Below are 19598 nucleotides of genomic sequence, written 5' to 3' on the forward strand. Positions count from 1 at the left end.
GCTGGCGTCAACAATGACAGAAAACAACAGAATAAACTTTCATTCCTTGAATTACCAACACTGAATGAGAATGAAACATCAGGTCTAAGGCACATGAGCTGTCCTTCCCTAAAAAGCAGAAGTGTGGTCATACTCAGGAAGTGAGGTCATTTCAACACAGAAGTGTGGTTACACTCAGGAAGCGAGGTCATTTCAACACAATTCAACAAAAGCACATCAGCTCATTTAGAAGAGGCCATTTTTCTAATAAGTGAAGATCTATTATCTTTTGTGTAATTCTTTGATAAAATATCTGTAGTTGCTGCTTAGGACTGATACTGTACAATAAGCCAACACAGCTGTTTAGGATTAAAGACTGACAATATAATAAACTGATGCTGTTCTCATGGATTTTTATCATAAATCTAGTCATGTGTCCAATGACAGGAATGCATCGCTTGTGACCACAAATTCTCCATATTACACAGAGAAAAGTCCTTATATTGAAAAACGATTAGAAGAATGAATCAAACTAATAATCAGCTGACATAAAGATATCACATTGGTGGTCTTGTAAGATTTCAACAAATGAAATCCCCAAAACGTTTGTTGAAGTTTTATTTTTAAAAAAAAGGAAGAACAAAATCACACACATACAGAAAAGTGAGTGATTTAACTTTTTAAAGCAGCCAAAATGAGAATTATGATCATTTAATTCATAAATATCTACCAAAAAAACCCTCAATATACAACACATACTGTACATAAAACATACAAAATCTGACAAACTGTTTTAGCATGATGAAGTATTTTTCCAAATTTTTTGTATCCAAAAAAAAAGTCTGCAAACAAACCAATGTGTATGTGAAGATGTCTTCTTTTACTCCAAGTGAGGTTCAGGCCAAGACATCTTTGTAACTTTTTCTAAGTCAAATTACTGGTCTCCAAACCAGTGAAAGAAACTCATCCACACAAATCTGGTCAGCATCTAGTGCTCTCCACTCAGACACACTTGAGGACGTTCAGCCTGTCTGTGAGTGTTTTGAGGCTTACAGCTGGTGTCTGAGGGCAAAAACTATGAGTCAAAACATGAGTGAAATTGTCCAAAATTGTATTACGTATGCTGTTGGTCAGGATTCGGCGGGCGAGGGCTGGCTTGGTGCTCCATTGCGGGTGCGAAGCTGAGACTGAGCTATGTCAGCCAGAGCGCTCTGGATCTTCTCAAGGAGCATATCGCCACGGTTAACCACTTCCTCCAGACGAGCTGCTGCCTCATGGTTCTCCTCTTCCAGCTGCCGCAGACTGGCCGCCTGACGAGAGGTCGCAGCAGGTCGGATTCATTTAGAATAAAAAGGTCTCATGCACTGTGTGTCACATGCCGCACCATCCACCAACACAACAGGCATTACACTGTTTCCCACAACTTGTGGGAAACAGTGTAATGCCTGTAAAATGGTAAGTTCAAGTAAAGGTGGAAACACGGGCAATACACTGAAACATCTTTGTACACAACATAGGCTTATCCAGGAATGCCATGTATGTAACACTCTGCAGGATGGCCGCTCCTTCCCAGCCAAGCAGCATGTCCATTACTGGGCATAAATAGTTATGGGAACCTATGAAGAATTGGACCAATAGGCAGAATTCATAATGGCAGTGGTATCAATAAACTCTTAATTCCCCTCCCTAAGTCCATAAACAGACTACAAACACTTGGTTGCTTGTTTTATACCCATGAGTAGACATCAGTCTGCTGTTCAGAGTCGGGAGCTGTCAATAGCCAAAGCAGCTGTCCAGGCGTTCACCTGGCTCCCTCTACAGGCTGAAAGCTATACATACACAAACTGGGCTTTAGTGTGTTCATCCAATAAAACTTTTGGCTGTTTAAACCTCTGTCTCGCTAACAGCAACATTTCATAATGACTTAATTCAAATGACAGGACAAGCTTGAGTGCTGTAGAAATTGTTAATAGGTCCTATTGAGTTACACTGAAGTTGTGAGTTTTAAGGAAAAACTGAGTATAAAAATGACTGTCAGAAAGATGCTAGTGTGTGTGTGTGCTGACCTGCAGAGCTGCCGTGGACTCTTCACTGGGCAGAGAGTCGATTAGCACATCCACATCTTTAGCTGTTCTGGCTATCAGGGCTGCAAACAGCTGGGCATATTCTGAACAAAGATTAAAAAAAAAAAGTTGAAACCCAAAGACATGGTACAAGGTTACAAACAACATGCATGTCATAATGAACAAATATTTTCCTTAAATAGAAGTGCTAATACTAAGGCGTGAATTATAGAAATATTTACAGTAACATTCAGAAAATTCTAAGCTGAAAGCAAGGTGAGTTGGAGAAATATTTACTGGCAGGGCAGATAAGTGTGGGAAGACAGAGAAGCATTAGTGACACTGGTAAAATGGGGTAGATTAAAGATGTGGATTAAGAAATATAAAATGCAACAAGGGAAAATTTCAGGGAAAATGCTGAGAAATACAGAGAAACAATACAGATACATGTATGTAGGAGGATGACAAAAAAATGTTCAGATATAATGAAATAAAAGGGAGCCAAGAATAACACTTTTTTCTCTCCCTATACTAATTGAAACACCAAACTCAGAAAATGGTTCATACAATTGCTGTGGGTTCTTGCATATACATGATGCTACTGGAAAAGAAACAGTTTATTATGTGTCATTATAGACCAGTTATTTCTGACAACACCCCACCAATTTAATAAGATGGAGAGACAAGATACACTAAATGATAAGATAAAAAAGCAAACAAAGAAATGGGAAAGCAGGACAAATATACCACCTTCGGTTGGATTTGCAGGCTGATCCTTGTTAATAGCCGTCTGGATGTTACTGAAGGAAGCAGGAGGAGCACATTGTTGCAGGACGCCGATGGCATTACAAAACTGATCTGCAAGCTGGACACACAAAATACTACCATTGGTGAATTACGCCTTCATTCAAGGAAGCTAGCTGTTGACACTGACAGTTAGCTACCCGTTAACTATTTCGTAGTTCTGCGTAATTTTGAGGTTCCAATGTTTTAACACCGCAACACTGCAGCAAGTGTTTTGAGTTTGTAACATAACCTGAAGCTGTGCTTGTTTCGAGAAACAGGCCTCTGGTCGTTAGCTAGCCGTGGATGTAGCAATCTTAACAGGTTACTGGAATATTGGGGATACTGTTTCCCAGTAGCTAATACCATCAAATGACACTACCAGGCATATTTGTTATTTAAGTCGCTGGCTATTCAGGTACGCTACTTGTCAAAAACTTCAAATTTTACCTTACCGAATTGACAGCGTCTTGAAGTTGCGTTAGCCTGTCCGCCATGTTTTCTGTTTTAGCAAAATCCCGAAACATTAACGTTGTCGCGAGAAAGTCCTGATAAAATCTCGCAGATTTTGACGGTATTTGGAGGCTTAGGTTGACATACTATCGCTTAGATGAGCTGTAGCTGGTAATGTCAGCTCAAGACAGTCTTTACTGCCAACAAGGGGAGTGTTCAACTCAGCGAGTCCATATCTGCTGATATCTCGTTGTGTTTTAAAAGAGAATAGAGCCGCATCTGAGGTTTTACTTGTTGTTTCTTGATGGGGACTAATGTTAGCCTGTAGCTAATGTTAGCTACCAAACATCAACAGGAAGCAACGGGCTAGCTATATTCCAATGTCTTGCAGTTTGAGTTCTCCAGGTACAGCAGTTTATTCTGTAATTAATTGTCTAATGTTAATTAGAACTATTCTGAATGGCATTTGATTGATCAGTCATACCAACATGTTTGTAATATGAGCTTTAAGTGGATTTGCATAACCGCTTTATTGTGGTTAGTAAGTCAGCTCATAAGTTAGCAAAGACTTCTGTTTGTGCTCGACTTATGTGCGTTATTCCTAGTCGGTTAACAGAATCAGACACACTGAGTATATAAATGTTTGTTACAGTTAGGATAAACATGGCGCACCAGTAACTAAATATATCGCCAACACGCTAATGTTAGCTAGAGCGAATTAGCTGACACAGCAGCTGTCAACCAAGGTGTGACGAAGTTGGCAACGAGCAAAGTAACACAGGTTGTGTTTTTGGTTAATATTCTTTTAAGTCGTGTCTTTTTTTTTTTTTTACTTCATTTCGGTTATTGATGTAACCAGTCGATGTTAATTTCCTTTATTTTGCGGATGAACTGGATGCAATCTAGAGATCTACACATGGGGAGTTTAAGTTTTTGTTAGTTTCAGTCTTTACTTGAGAAGAAGAACTTTGAACCAATCATCAGAGGCATTTAGTGAAACAGATGAAAAGTGAACACACTACCTCAGCTTTTACTGATCATTTATAATGCGTTAAATTGATTGGTCTGACTGACACATCTCCCAACTCTAGATGGCAATATTATCCAGTTATAAAGTGAGGGGTTCACTCTTCTCTATCCAAACTAGAATGCTGTGGTCATTAAACTTTCATAATACCTTGTACTGATTACTCCTATCTTCTCAGGCATGAACTGTACCTTACAGAAGGTCTTGGCAGATGCCAGATCATTAGTGGAAAGGCTTCGTAACCATGACAACGCTGCTGAGATGTTAATTGAACAGACAACATCCCTCAACAAGCGAGTGGAGGCCATGAAGCAGGTAGGGTGTCACATGATGCTTGGTGTTGACTGGATAGGAATGTTCATTTTATTGTGTGTAATTAAAAAAAAAATGTTTTTAATTTGAAAAGCCAGCTGAAACTGAAAAAATGATTTGACAGTAAATCTAGTTCAGCACTGTTTACCAATTATGATCTGTCTAAAATTTTAGACTGAAACCTTTCAGTTGCTCATTGGGAGCTGTTTTGGTTATTTCTTGTTGGCAGTACCAGGAGGAGATTGATTCACTGAACCAGGTTGCACGACATCGGCCTCGTTCCAGTCTGGTCCTTGGAATCCAGCAGGAAAACCGTCAGATCAGAGAACTCCAGCAGGAAAACAAAGGTTGGTATATGACATTTTTGTGTTCATGTGGCTGAATATCTTCCATGGAGATCCAAGGGTAAGCTTTGATGTTGATGCCAGAAAATTTTGGTTTGACATAAAATCGCATGTTCTTCGCTTAAACAGTGCATTTAATTTATAATGTTTTATTTGATTGATTAGGCTGTTTTGTGTTCCAGGAAACTTGCATATTTGTTTAATCCATCAAGCATATTTGTTTAATCATCAAGCAGTTTTTGGAGCCAAGTCACATTGGTCATTACCATTTGCAAAACTGTTTTTTTGTTAAATAAGAGAGATGTGGTTGCTAATCACAGCAAGAGGACTAGAAGCTGACTTATTTTGTTGTAGGAGTTTTTTGCAGTGTTGTCTCCAACACAAACCAAACCTCTGTTTACTCTTCCTGCAGAGCTAAGGACATCGTTGGAGGAACACCAGTCTGCATTAGAGCTCATCATGACCAAGTACAGGGAGCAGGTGTTCAGGCTCCTCATGGCCAGCAAGAGGGATGATCCTGCCATTGTGACCCAGCTGAAAGAGCAGCACACCACGGTTAGTAAAGACCAGCTGTTGCTGTTAGCAACTGGTAATTTTGGAAGTCTCAGTTATTCCAATAGAACATGTTTTCTCAACTTTCACAGGTGATTGTGAACTGAACAAAATCTTTTGAGCTGCATGGACATTCAATACAGAAGCACTCCTGGCCTTTTATTGATGTTTTGTTTTACCTTTGTTCTTTTGTAGGAAATGCAGGCGCATATAGACAAGATCAATGAGATGGCCACTGTGATGAGGAAGGCGATAGAGGTGGATGAGGGGCGGATATGTGAGGATGAGGAGAGGATTAAACAGCTAGAGGTAAAAGCAAATATTCTACCCTGTTGCACAGTTGCTCCCAAGGATTCCAAATACACAAAACCCCCTGTCATCGAAATAAAACTCTGATGGGGATACAGACCTTTGTGCACAAAAGTGACAAATTAATATACAATGAGGAGATCTGAATGCATAGCCAATACACCTATCAACTGCTGCGAGTAGATGACACTGCTTCAACTTGAAAATAGTTAGAGAAACTAAAGGACCCAGTGTGATTGGAGAGACAACACACAAGTCCACATAAATCCAAGCTTGAAAAGCCAGTAATGATTGCAGACGTTGGCAAACATTTTCTCACACTGAGAAGTGATCTAATCTTGTCCGTGGTGTATTTTGTCATGCGACTTATTTGGTTCCACCAGTGTGCAGCATTGGTGGTAATAGATTTTGCAGCATTGTTTCATCTGAACCTATGATTGTGTATGTGTGTGTTTTAGCTGGAGAACAGTGGGCTTCGAGAGCTGCTGGGAATCAGTCGCGAGGCTTTCCTGGTCCTAAAGAGAGAAGATGCATCAGAGAGCACGTCGCTGTCGCCATTGCTGACCAGTGCTGACGTCAGCTTACGAAAAAGTTAGAGCCAAGGTCACTGTCTGGCCCCTTCCCCCCCAACTGCTGCCACTATTGTGTACAGTCTGTACAGTCTGTTGCCACAAACCACTTCACCTTTCGCCCTAAAGACTCTTCCAATGATCCTCCCCGTTCTCCAGGTGTATTTACAGCATGATGCTACATGAGTTCCATCCATGTCTGGTGATTCAGACACAAGCAGTGTGCACACATTTTTTTCATTTATTTCTTTTTTTTTCTGTTGGTACTTATGTTTGCTAATTTTGCCAGCATGCATGAACCTGTGGTGCCTGCAAGGATTTTAAGTGTGAATGAGTAAAAGAAGGGCTTGAGTTAAAATAAATCAGTGAACATAAAATTGTCTCTGAGTTAATATGTCTGATATGGCACAGGTTCCCAGATCACTGTGTGGCCTGTGCAAGTGCACAACTTCTCACTTTCACTACATGTTGTTGTTACATATTGTCCACAGTGGCTTAAAAGCAGGAATAGAAACAGTATCCAACACACAGGATATGCTGTAACATCCAACTACCCTTTCTGCTGCAGAGCTGCAGCAGTCCAGAAGCATTCCTCCCACATTGTGGTGCTTAACACCTGAAGAACATTTTAATAAATATAACAAATCAAATCCAGCAGCTTTTTACAGCTTTGTGTGTTTGTAAAATAATTCTTCATGGTGTTAGTGAGTTTGATGCTCATCTGTGAGTAAATGTTAGTGAAGAGCCAGCGTTGACTTTACAGTGGATTCTGTTATAAGTGGCATATCATTACGAAAGCCAACCAACCAGCTATGAAAAACAAAGATCTAAACAAAGCAAGATGCTGCTAGAAAATGTCTAATTTGTTCAGTCATATTTACTTGTTGCTGGCCAGTGAGTCCTCTCCAATCAGAGTAGTGATCTTATAAACTGTTTAGAGAGAGCAGGAGGAGCTATCGCGGGACTAAGGGCGCGATTCTCGCGGAAACATCGTTCTCCAGTGCGAGCTGCATCGAGTCCGTCCTGCCAGAGACACTGACTGGAAGACCTCTCACCTCAGTCAAGCATGTCGCTCTTGCGATCGCAAGGACTTCTGCCCAAACAGAGGAGACTGAGAGGTTACCAATGAATTTACTGAGCGGCACATTGAAGCGTTTTGTGATCAAATAAACGAAGCAGAGGAAAATGTCTCGTTGGATTTGTTGTCTGCTGCTGCCGCTGCTGCCGCTTCTTCCCTCGATGCGCGAAGTTCAGGCTCAAGTGGAAAGTGAGTTACTGGAGCTAGCAATTTAATGTGCTTTCACCTTTCCGATGTCTGATTTTATTTGTCCTTTTCAGTCTTTAAAACACTTAACAGTGGGGGTTTGTATTAGGCAACTGTGTAGGAGATGAAGCTACTGTACACTGTATGTAAATCACTGAACTGTCTCTCGCCTTCTTGTTGTGTAGCTGTAGCTAGCTAAATATTTTAATTTCTCACTGCGCTTAATGTTTATATAACTTGATATACTCTGTACCTCAGCTATAGTGATGTGAATTAAGAAATTTGGTTATCATTTACACGTTTTAACAGACTATATATTAATATAAGGAGATTGTGTGTGTGTGTGTGTGTGTGTGTGTGTGGGGGGGGGGGTCATTACAATGTCTATCTATTAATATTTACCCATGTCATCTTCATAAAGGGATATTAACAGGAAATCATAGTTTTGAGTTCATGTTTAGTCAGTGTCCTAATGTATGTTACAGTATTATAAGAGTATCATTACATAAACACTGTGATTTATCTGGTGAAAGTCAGACGGAAAAACCAAAGTTCATTTAACACAGTGCAAATTTTGAGTCTTGTGAGGGAAAGAAATGGTGGGTGTTGTCAGAGAGTGTGATAGTGAAAGAAATTAGAGTTGACTCTGATAATGACCAGATAGCTGAATGCCAGCAACAGCCAGGTGAGATGAAAACGATCAGGCTTGATGCTGTAGTTTGTAACCATGTGGAAAGTCTCAGATTGCAGCTTCAAGGCACAGGTAACCAACAGTCTGTGTCAGTATTAAATTATTTAGAATTTGATCATAAGTATTCAGTCTTTCTGCTCCTAATGTCCTTCTTGTCAGAGTGGAAAAGCCTATGAAATAGTATAGAGAACATCACAGGACACTGTTTGTTTGTGTTTATCATAAATTTGACTCAGGTATATGTGTTCTGAATTACCATGCCTGTGCTCTGTTTTTCATATGTCTCAAATATAACAAGACCATCCATGTGATCCAAGCAGTATAGCATTCTTTATAACATTACTGAGTAATACGTAGGTGTGTTTGCTAGTTTTTGGAAAAGAACTAAAATACAATCGTGTGAATCCTCTGAGAGTCAGTTGGTTAGAGGCTGTGGCAGACGTGTGGCAGAAAAACGGGTTCCTTTGTAGGTCATGTTGTACAGGTTGTGTGCTGCACACGTTGCTAATCAAGAAACACAGCAAATCAGCATGATCAATGAGAGATAAACAGCGTAAAGTTCAGTCTCACAGTTCATCTCCCCGTTTGATGTTAAAGTTGCAGTCATTGTGAAACACTTGCCTCCGTGAAATCAAAGGTATAGCACTGGCAAACAGAAGGACACTATTGGTCAAGCTGCACATTCTTGTCACATCTAACTGCTGGATCTTTGCTGTTGCAGCGTAATCGTTGGAGGGGAGTCATTACGCAGCACATCAAGTGTCAGAGCTTCTCTGCACATTCCACATTCGGTTAAAGGTTATTTAAGAGTTAATTCATCATTTCTGTCTTTCTTAAAATAGATGAGAGCATGAGAAAATATATCTCCATTGACGTAAGCTATTGATAAGAGGGAGATACGTTTTACCATTGCTGGTCAGTCCATAGGTCCTCAGATAAAAGCTGAAGACGGGGTTTGAAAGCATGACCGACCAACAAATGATTTTTATTAATAAACTGCAATATTATATACAGGTTTTAAAGTTTGGTTTGGATTTTTTAACTAAGAAGAAATATTTGAAATAAACAGCTGACCTGTTGCTTTACAGGCCAGAGAACTGTTATTATATTACAGCGTAAGCAGCCATCACTGATAAAATCTGGTTATCTACACAGAACTGGTGATGGCGTGCTTCACTATTTCAAAACACAGAGTACAGCTGACCTGGTTTTACGTTGCCGACTTGGCTTTGCATCAACTATCAAAGCTGCTGTTTCTGATGTTAATGGAATTTACTCTGCATGTAGCCCTGTGTCTTTCACGTTCATTGTCCTTGTCCGGGGATAACTCGCAGAAACATGAAAACAAACTTAATCTTTTTAACTTAATATATTGTGCAACCGCAAGCTGAGTAATGGTCGGACAAGACCACGTGAGAGAGAGAGAGAGAGAGAGATATCTGCAGGAAATAAATGAATTTGGCTCCACCCTGCAGTTAAGGTCGCAACTTTCAGAGTCATCTTAAGTTATTTTATGTTTGTATAGTTTTATTAAAGTCAGTAAACTATTGACAAGCACAGAGTAGTTGTAACTTCATCTTAGTTTGTTGCAGGGCTTTAGTGTGCTATCATGTGTAAATGAAGAAGGGCAACAGGAATGTGAGCGTAGCAGCAATAAAGTAATTTAAATTATTCCATCTTGGTGCGAAAAAATATTAAACATATAATTTTGATTAAATAAAAAAACATCATGCAGCCCACGGTGTGTGGTGTGTAGTGAGTGGTTTATGGTGGTTTAAAGATTGTATTGAAATAAATCAGACTCTTCCCTCTCTGTCACAGACCGGGTGATTTTCCTGCCGGGAACTTTCCAGAACGTGAGCGTCTCCCAGAATGAGACGGTGCAGGCCGTGGTGTCCAGGATCCCCTCGGACGTGGCTTTCGTCACTCTGCAGTTTCACACGCTTCACCGCAACGCCACTCTCTCCTACACCAGGGTGAGAAAGAGTCGACCAGCCTCACTGGTTTCACAGCGTTAAACCTGCAGTAATGGCCGCTAACTGGATGGATGTGGTTATAGCCTGATGCAGTAACACTTGTGACACACAGCTGGAATTACCTGGAGAGTCTGTAGGTTACTAAATGATATAAATGAAAACGTTGGTTAAAGTTAAACTAACCAGCTGCTGGTTAGATTAACTAATTCCTTTATTTAAGATGAAGGCCTGAGTGTTTCTCCCCAGATTTCTGTGTGCGGCTGTAGGTAAATATTTGTTTGTGTGGGGGTCTGATGCGTCGCCACGGTTTACCTTAAGGTTTACAGATAAAACTGTGATGAGACTGATGATATCAGTAGATGAGGTAAGTGCTTTTCTCCATGTTTATCTTCATGCTTTAGTAACCGCACTGAGAGCGTGACGTTAAACTGTAAGCGGTTTCTGAACGTGTGTAAGGTAGAGAGGCACATGTGTTTATGGCGTGGTCACGGGAAACAATAAAAACACAATCTAAACTGTGAAATCGAAAGTATGCCTCATAGTTTATGAACAGTGACCTTTACCTCTGAGAATGAAGTGAATGAGGCTTTGTGAGTGAGGTCGTCTGACCCACTGAGAGATGTGGCAGTCAGCTGATGTACAGTCCAGTGGTCATAAGCAGCAGACAGGGCGGCCCTGAGGGAAAGCCTTCTGGCCTCTGTCCCACTAGTCTCAGGGGACGGCTCCGTTTGGGTCCAAGCAGCACAGGCGGGCATGCAGCCTAATTTAGTTTATCCCTATTTTTCCTTGTGATGGAAACAGCAGAAAACAGGAGGAAAGAAAACAAAATCCATGTGATTGAATGCTTCCTCTGTGGGAGAAAATCCCCTCCCACCCCGATAAAGAAGAGCCTGTTGACGCAAACGGACTCCAGACTCTGACATGGAGCAGATCAGTAGCCCCAAAACACCCAAATCTAAAAAGGAAATTCACAGTGAAAAAGAGGAAGTGTTTTTTTTTTTGTTGAATTGAAACAGACAAGTTAATAAAGAGTGAGCACTGCACACTACATGCTTCAGTTTCATTTATATTGTTATCTTTCTTTAACTAATTTCCAAATTTTTCCTTTTTCTTATCACTCTCACTCAAAGTAGTAAACCACAGGATCCTTTTTTATGCGTGTTGTTCTTTATTTTCTCAGCCTTCGTTTTTATTGCTGCCCATGTGGACTGTCCTTTTTTTTTTCTTCTTCTTCTTCTCTGGTTATTTTCAACAAACCATAAAAACTCCTCCGTTTCTGTGCACCAGAGGATTTTTTTTAGAAAGCACTTTGACTGGAAAGCTTTGGCTCATGCGTTGAATCACTGTGGTACCTGTTTCCTGTTGGTGACCGATGAGCAGTCGCATTAAGTTGTCAGCCCCTTTACGCATTTGTGATTCGGATGGTTTGAAGTTGCTCGTCTGCGGCGTGTTGGATAAACTCAGAGGAAACCACATCGAATGGAGAGTCACCAACCACTGCAGCACTCTCTGAGCAAGGCCCGTGTTATACAACGGAGTTATTGTATGAGCAGTCGGACTGAGAGTGGTACTGTGTGGGCACTGTGCTTCGACGATGCCGGGCTCGTCGCACAACACCAAGTCAGCATTTTGCTGACTGAAAATATGCAGCATGTGGAAATGTACCCTGAGAACGACGTCTCACCCTCTGTTGTCTGTCACACCATCAATGTTCTGACTTTGACACCAAATCTAAGTGTAGTGTGCTTTAACAGTTGTTCCATGGTGCACATGTTTTAGCAGTGTCTCTCTCTTGGGTGTGAGATCTTAGCCAGGAAATACTCCTCTGTATTTCAAATCTGTAGTGTGTGTGTGTGTGTGTGTGTGTGTGTGTGTGGGTGTGAGATGTGATTATGGAAAAAAAGGCCTCACGCCATGCTCTCATGCAGAGTAATAAAAAGTGGAGTGTGTAAGTGCAACAGTTGCAGGCAGGTTTTAATGCATCAGATTTGGTGGTTGTCATGTGTCACCCAGAGCGCCTTCCTCGTCTTCTTTTTTCTCTGGTAGTTCATGTGGACTGGAGGTTTGCCAGTTCAGGATGTGGCGGACTGTGTGACACACTTCAGACTTTGACTCAAACACTAACCGTTAATCAAGTTTGACTTTCAATTTAATGCAATGTTTGAATCTTTTTCATCCAAATAAACATTTATTCTGGAATTTTTCCACTGTCAGTTTAATACCACGTAACAGCTTGCCTTTAAAGGAAACAGCTGGTGTTATTATAGTCAATCATTTACAACCTCCCCCACCTTGTCTGTGGCTCTTAGCTCCAGGTCCACTGTTTCCTTCTGGAGATGTTAGTCTTAAAAAAAACAAGTCCCAATATACAGTTACATTTTTTAAAAAAAGCTCAGTAATTCCCTAAAACAGATGGACACTAGTTTTTCTCAAATGTTACTGGAACAGCAGATTCCAGGTATTTTAGGGACTCAGTTTCTTGTGAAGGACTTTGCCCACTTTCCAAACACAAACACAAGTTTTTTTTTTCTTAACATTTTAGTCTCCACAGTCTCATTGACCTTTTCTTAACTTAAGCTGTTGAGAAACTTCCCTCTCTGTGCGGGGCAGACTGCAGCGGATCATAATCCTCAGCAAGTGCCTCGTACTGAACGTCAGCTGCACTGTAATCCACTGAACAAAGAACCAAGTGTGTTGTGAAGTTTTCAGAGAACATAAAGTCTTGACATTCCTATACTAGCAAATGTTAGCATGCCAACACGCTCAACTAATCATACTTTATATGTGCTTTTTCGGATTATTTGTGCATCTGCTGACAAACTGATGTGTCCGTGTGGTTTCAGAAGCCAGGTCCAGGTCTCTCTCTGACAGCAGTGGACTCTGGCCTCCTGTCAGCTCTCCAGCCGGGCCAGACGTCCCTCTCACTGTTCCTGTCTTCACCTGATAGTGACACTGTGTCAGGCACCGGGGTCATCCTCGCCTTCTCCAGCACTGGTAAGATTTAAAACGCTCCCCTGGATTCTTGTAGCTGGTCATTGGAAAACATCAGTGTGCTTCCCTTCTGATTTGTTCTCAACTTTTGTCTCAAACTTGTGTGAGAAGTCTGAAATGAGGAAGTTGCAAGCAGTTTCTGCAAACCCTAGTATTTTTGAAACCGAACACTGATGTAACTCTCAGTCGATTGTAAGAAACTCGTGCAGACAGTGAGTGAGCGCAAGCACTGATTGTGTGTGGTTGCTCACATATCTTCCTCGCATGTTGAAACACCCGAGTCATCCTGACATGGCAGGGTGCTACTAAACCTCGAGGCTGTTTAGTCTCCTCTCAGCCTAACATGCCTACTGAGGTTTCTAACGATACCTACATCTGTTTTCCCTGGTTTAGACCCAGTCCCCGGTGCTTGTAACATGGAGTCCAACCTTGACGTCGACCCGAATATCTACATTCACTACAACCTCTATGAGACCACGGTTCGATTTGCACCGGCAAACTTAGGATACTCGAGGTAATGCACCGGTGTGACTGGCACAGTCTGCTCAGTTTCCTGTTCAGCTGTAGGCAGCAACAAACTCTTTGAAATGATCTCGAGCTCTCTCTCTCTCTCTCTCTACCTCACACACACACACACACACACACACACGACACACACACACAGCCTCCTCCTCCTCCTCCTCCTCTACTGTGGCTGATTGTACTCGCTTCAATTTCTCAAGAATGCCTGTGTCAGAGCTCTCCTGTGCCAGATAATCATGCGTCAGATCATTTTGTGCGGTGTCATTACCTGCCCGTCTGAAGCTGCACAGACTCCACTGATGTTTTCTTTATTTGAATTTGCTCTTGAGGAACAGAAAGTTTCAGCCCGTCAGCTCGTAGCTTTCAGTTCTTCGTCCCAGCTGAGATCACTCGTATCTGGAGAGATTGTTTCTTTGTGGTCAGGTGGACTTTGAGCCCTTTTAGCCCATGAATATCTCTTACTTTGCTCTGGGTGAGTTATCAGCTGTAGAACTGCACCACTGAACCACTGCACATGCTCATTAGTGCTGGACATACGCTCGGTTGCTAGTTTATTAGATACACCTAGCTAAACCTAATGCAGCTTAACACAACAGGTAGGATTTATTGCAGGGCTGCTGTATTAGCTTGGATGTACCTAATGAAGTGGCATGAAGGCGGAGTAAACAGGCAGAGCTTCACTCGTGACGAACCGTGTCAGTGAGTGCTGATTAGCCACACAGGATCATGAATAGAGACTCTGTGCGCCTGTTTCATTTTCATGTTTTCAAAAATTATACGCACATCAACGTAACACATTTTCCATCCAGATCCCCAGTTTGTTTTCTTTTTTTTTTTTTTTTTTCAAATGCCTTTTTCATCTTATTCAGTTTCTTGGAACTATGACACAGCTTTTGACCCACAATGCAACCAGCGTCCTGTCTCACAGAGCAGGTTTACCTTCTACCCCTGCCTGTGAGCTATACTGATACACCTCATTTATGTAAGACCTGTGCCATAGTTCGAGTCTGTGGGTGTGAGCTTTCACACACTCCAGTGCAGGACTGCAGCTCACACAGTGTGTAGTGATGGAGTTTCAGTTTTAGTGTCCTCACCCACTCTCTCACAGTTTCTCTCGCCCCCTTGTTCTCATGCCTCTCTCTGCCTCTCATAAACAAACATATACATCATATTAAGTTTCCATGCACATAAGAGGCCCGTGTTTATCAAAGCCTGGGGTCCGCTCAGCTCAGGGGGAAGAGTCACTGTCGTCTCACTGAGTTTAAGAACATTTTGTTAAGTTCCCATGAGTGAGACTCTTGTTCTGTCTGTCCCTGCTCCCTGTCAGAGGTGAAGCTCCACCGGTCTGCGACGAATCCACGGAAACCAACACCCGCTGGCGGCTGCAGTACGACGTCTACCAGTACTTCCTGCCTGAGAATGACCTGTCCGAGCGCAGCCTGTTCAGTGGCATCCAGGCCGTGGCTGACATCCAGGGCATGGTGGAGAACGGCAGACGTGTAGGCACCACGAACTTCATGATTTCTGAAGTGCTTCTGACACGCAGCCTGCTAACTTTCCACCACCCTGTCTCCCCGCAGGTCATGACGTTGTTATCATCGGATATGAGCACGGCGGTGTTCAACTCCATCCCCGGCCAGGGCGTCATCTACTCGGTCATCGTCAGAGACCCTCTGCTGAACACCTCGGCCTCCTACGTCCCCATCCACACCTACGCCTGCAGCTTTGCTTCCACTCTGGACGGCTGCAGAACACTGGGTGAGCTCCTGTGCCATTCACACAGTAACACAATGTGTTTCTCTCTGGACCTGCACTGTGTGCTGTCACCTTTTGTATGAAAACCCTGGAATGAGTTATGTTTTTGTTTTTTTTTTTCATTTTCAGGAAAGATATCTACAAAGGTTTTTTTCACCATCACTGGCTTGGCCGGCCTGTTTGTCTGCTTCTTCGGGCATCGATTCTTCAAATGCGGTGAGTCGTTTGACCTCTCGTCATGTGATTTTTATTCTTGCGTTATATATTTTAATATCATTGACGTATATTCCAGGGGATGTTTGCGTGAGTTTAGTCCTGTGTATACAGAACATGCTTTGGCAGCTGTGATTTATAAGCCTTAACTTCCTGATGGAAACGTAGAAATGACTGACTGAAGCACAGCTCTGGTCTGGTGCTGACACGGTACAACTAATAGGGTTTGAAAAATTCAGATTCGCATCAGAAACTCATCTCATCAGGCTCCAGCGGAGGCTCGCCTCGCCTCTCATGCGACGATGCATGTGACACAGAAATGTATTTGTTCCAAACTTAGCCCATGACGTGTGATGTGCCACTGCTGCCAGTAGTTGTGAGAAATGTGAAAATGCCAGAGTCGGAGGAGGACGTCCTACAGTCGTTGTCTTTATTCTGGAGCGTGTTGGTTTCATCCATGGATCACTGTAATATCTAAAGTTCCTGTATTTTCTTTCTCCTGCCTCTCTTCATCGCACAGAGCTGTTCTGCATGGGATTCAGCTTCGCAGCGTTTTTCTTCTTTGTCCTGATCACGAGGACGACAGAGCTGAACTATGACAGTGAGTTTTTTTTCCCTCCCCCTTTGATCAACAGCCTTTCTGCCTGTTCACATGATTAAAGCCACAATGTGTCTGACTTTGATTCCCCCACAGTTGCAGCGATAAACTGCTTCCTTTCTCCCAAATAAAAGTCCCTCTCGACTGTTGTCTGTTTCCTGCGCAGTTCGTCTGACCCTGTCGGCAGTGATCGGCGTGGTGGGCGGAGTCCTCCTGGTGATGAGCTGGTGGCGTTTCGGGTCGGTCATGGCCTGCATCGTCGTGGTTGGCCTGATGCTCGGCTTCCTCATCTCCTCCACTGTCCTCTTCACTCCTCTCGGTATGAAAAAAACAAAAAAACAAACAGCTGTGTGGTTCCCCCAAATAGGAAACCAGTCAGAATGTTTACGTGATGTTCAGGAACATTGCTGTGGTGTTTCTCCAGGTGACCTTGATGTGTTCAGGCGCTCAGATGTGGTTTTCTGGGTGACGTTCTGCTGCATCATGATCATGGTTCCACTCTTCTTCGTGCGTTGGCCCAGAGAGGTAACCGATTCAACATTCCCCACTCACCCACTCACCACAGTACGTGCAGGACTTATTTTCTTCAATTCGGTGCCATCTAGTGGCAGTATGAAGAATGACACTGTGAAAAGAGGCAAACTAAATAGTTTGAAAGATGGTCAAAGCAGGTAACTCCCCATAAAAGAACAAATTGTTGTTTATACATTTAAATTTGCTTAAAAAAAATCTATTTATTGTTTTATTTTGCAGTATTTTCCTTTAACTTGTCCATTGTGGTGTTTCAGCTGTGGCGCTTTACACTCGACTAAACACCTGATGTTAAATTCAGAGTGTTTCCTGTGTTTCAGGGTAACATCGTCACATGTGGCGTTGTCGGTGCTTACGCCGTGGTTCTGGCCGTCAACGCCTACATTTACACCAGCCTCTCCTACATCACGCTGAACATCCTCAAACGCTTCCTCAACAACAACTTCAGCTCCATGTTCACGGACGTGCCGTTCCAAACCGTCGGTGAGTTCACGCCTGAAATCCTCCAATGATTTGTTCCCATCTCAGCACGATCTCATGCTTTTGTCTCTCTCACTCTCTCTGTCTCTCCCTTCAACCAGACTACATCATGATCACAGTGTGGGTGGTGCTCGGCGTCTGCGGCATCGTCCTGCAGCTCTACCGCGAGCGCTCTCGGCCGTTCTTCCCACCCAGCCCGTACCTCATGTGGCTGCAGGAACGCGAGCGCCGCAAGACCAACGTCCTGGACCCGAGCCACCACTTCCCCTCGCTGCCCAACCGCCTCCTGGCCCGAGTGCGGCAGCTCACCAAGCGCGCGGAGCCGGCGGGAGAGCACACGCCTCTGCTCCTGTGAACCTCCAACGCCCCTCGTTGTCTCTGTCTAAAGGCAGATTTACTCGTTCAGTCGGGGTCTGAGCTGAGAGGCATTTTTCACACACACACAGGCTCAAACTCTGCGGAGTTAGAAAGAAGCCAGAGACGATGGTTGATCAAGGTTGTTCCTCATGACTGGTGCAGGGATCTGACCCCAGATCAGCTGACTGAAGGACACAGAGAGGGATCATATCACTGACATTTTTAAATCTGAAAACAAAACTTTAGTCAGTTTTTTTTCCTGACAACTAACACGAATGTTGTTTTTTTTTAATAACTAAAACATGGGTGTTGCTCCTTCGTGTTGTCCGTCGCTTCTCCTCATTTCACTGTTTGCACTGAAGTCACGAACTGCTAATGATTCACACAGCGAGGCGCTGTCCAAACAAAACCACACCAGGTTCTGTCCACAGCGACGAGCACGATGAGCTCACGCAGGTCACAAACAAAAAACTGACAGAGCAATGCACAGTTTATATGTTTCAGTCTTTGCACAAAAGAAGAAGAACAGCGGTGTTTTTCCTCCTCTGTAATCACATCAGATGTTTTAACTCCTGCTCACGCGTGTCTTCTTGGACTGATTGATTCTTTATCTGTTAATCTGAATGTCTCACATGTGTGCCGTGACTTTTCTCAGGGTTTCACTCTCTACTACTTTTAGACCACGATGCACTGAGTGGACTTCTGAAACCTTCGACCTTTCAGCCCGTGAATGTCTGTCAATATTTTATTTAGCTGCTGAGATGAACTTTCTGGTCTCAGGACTTTTAAAAAAACAAAAAAACAAAAAAAAAACCCACGACAATTTGCAGACATGTTCTGGAAAGTGAGGTCAACTGGAATTTGTAATTTAATGTGTTTTGATATTTAATAAATGCCTCCAGGTAAAAGCATATCTTCGCTTCATTGCTCTGGTTTTGCTTTGTTGTGACTGTGAACAGTTAGCGAGCGATGCTTAAAGATACTGAAATGTTCCATAACTGACAGGAACTGAAAGGTATGAGTGATAATTCTCTGTGGATTTATCACTGCAAGTGAGTCCTCTTGACTGCAGCAGCTTTATAAGGATTTTTATTCGTTTCCCCTGAAAAATCCTCTTTGGTTTTAAAGATATTGAACTCGCTGCTTTTTGCTGTGGAGGCTTTAACCCAGCTTCTCCTGTGTGACTGATTAAATAGACTCTGGGCCTCAGGAAACTAATCACAGCTGCATCCAGTTAAACTAAAGAGCCTCCTGCTCTACTGTGCTGAATGACCCTGACTCAAATATAAAGCAGGGAAAAGTGTATCTTCAATGATTCAAAGGCAATGTAATCAAATACATTCATGGCATAAACATATGGGGAAAAAAATCAGGAAAAGTTTTATACTCTAAATCATAATTAGAGAGGTAGAGTTTAAAGCGTAAAGTAGTTTGGTTTTATCCATTTGAAGATGTAAAGACCATCTGTGTGGTGGAGTTAGATTTCTGAGTTTGAAATACTAACATGTTTTTTCTTCAGTCTGTGTTTAGAGTCATTTATAAACTTTAAAGTGAATCACAGCATCCACAGAAACCAACTCAGCCCTGCAGTGTTTCATTGGGACCACTAGAGGGCAGCACAGTACAGGAGGAGACTTGTAGAGAACTTCAGAAAAAAGGCTGGAAATTAAGGACTAAGACACAGGATTTAAAAGAAATTAAAAATGTCTTCTGCCCATCAAATTTGTAATGTTTTATATTCATTAAAGTAAATTTTGCAATAGAAATCCTTTACTTTTTTTTTTTAAATAAATTAAATGCAAACTAACAGCACTCTACTGGCCCCATAC

The 19598-nt window shown here is 42.4% G+C and overlaps 3 protein-coding genes across 3 annotated transcripts; 2 read left to right on the forward strand and 1 right to left on the reverse strand.

Annotated features, from left to right (window-relative positions):
- Positions 1-584: 584 nt before the first annotated feature.
- On the reverse strand, positions 585-3374 carry med21 (mediator complex subunit 21). The gene is made up of 4 exons (XM_041030438.1): positions 3281-3374; positions 2793-2907; positions 2046-2146; positions 585-1289 (listed from the first exon to the last, which is right to left on the reverse strand). The coding sequence occupies exons 1-4, from the start codon at positions 3350-3352 to the stop codon at positions 1110-1112; spliced, it is 468 nt and encodes a 155-aa protein (XP_040886372.1). The 5' UTR covers positions 3353-3374; the 3' UTR covers positions 585-1109.
- Positions 3375-3386: 12 nt separating this feature from the next.
- Positions 3387-6764, forward strand: fgfr1op2 (FGFR1 oncogene partner 2). The gene is made up of 6 exons (XM_041030437.1): positions 3387-3683; positions 4484-4620; positions 4847-4964; positions 5374-5516; positions 5709-5822; positions 6281-6764. Exons 1-6 carry the CDS (start codon positions 3659-3661, stop codon positions 6416-6418), a joined length of 675 nt encoding a protein of 224 aa, XP_040886371.1. The 5' UTR covers positions 3387-3658; the 3' UTR covers positions 6419-6764.
- Positions 6765-7368: 604 nt separating this feature from the next.
- tm7sf3 (transmembrane 7 superfamily member 3) lies at positions 7369-18674 on the forward strand. The gene is made up of 12 exons (XM_041029958.1): positions 7369-7658; positions 10168-10322; positions 13166-13316; positions 13707-13827; positions 15163-15334; positions 15416-15593; positions 15720-15806; positions 16324-16404; positions 16568-16720; positions 16826-16926; positions 17253-17415; positions 17514-18674. The coding sequence occupies exons 1-12, from the start codon at positions 7577-7579 to the stop codon at positions 17765-17767; spliced, it is 1698 nt and encodes a 565-aa protein (XP_040885892.1). The 5' UTR covers positions 7369-7576; the 3' UTR covers positions 17768-18674.
- Positions 18675-19598: the final 924 nt, after the last annotated feature.

The sequence above is a fragment of the Toxotes jaculatrix genome, chromosome 22 (assembly GCF_017976425.1).
Source record: "Toxotes jaculatrix isolate fToxJac2 chromosome 22, fToxJac2.pri, whole genome shotgun sequence".
Classification (NCBI taxonomy): domain Eukaryota; kingdom Metazoa; phylum Chordata; class Actinopteri; family Toxotidae; genus Toxotes; species Toxotes jaculatrix.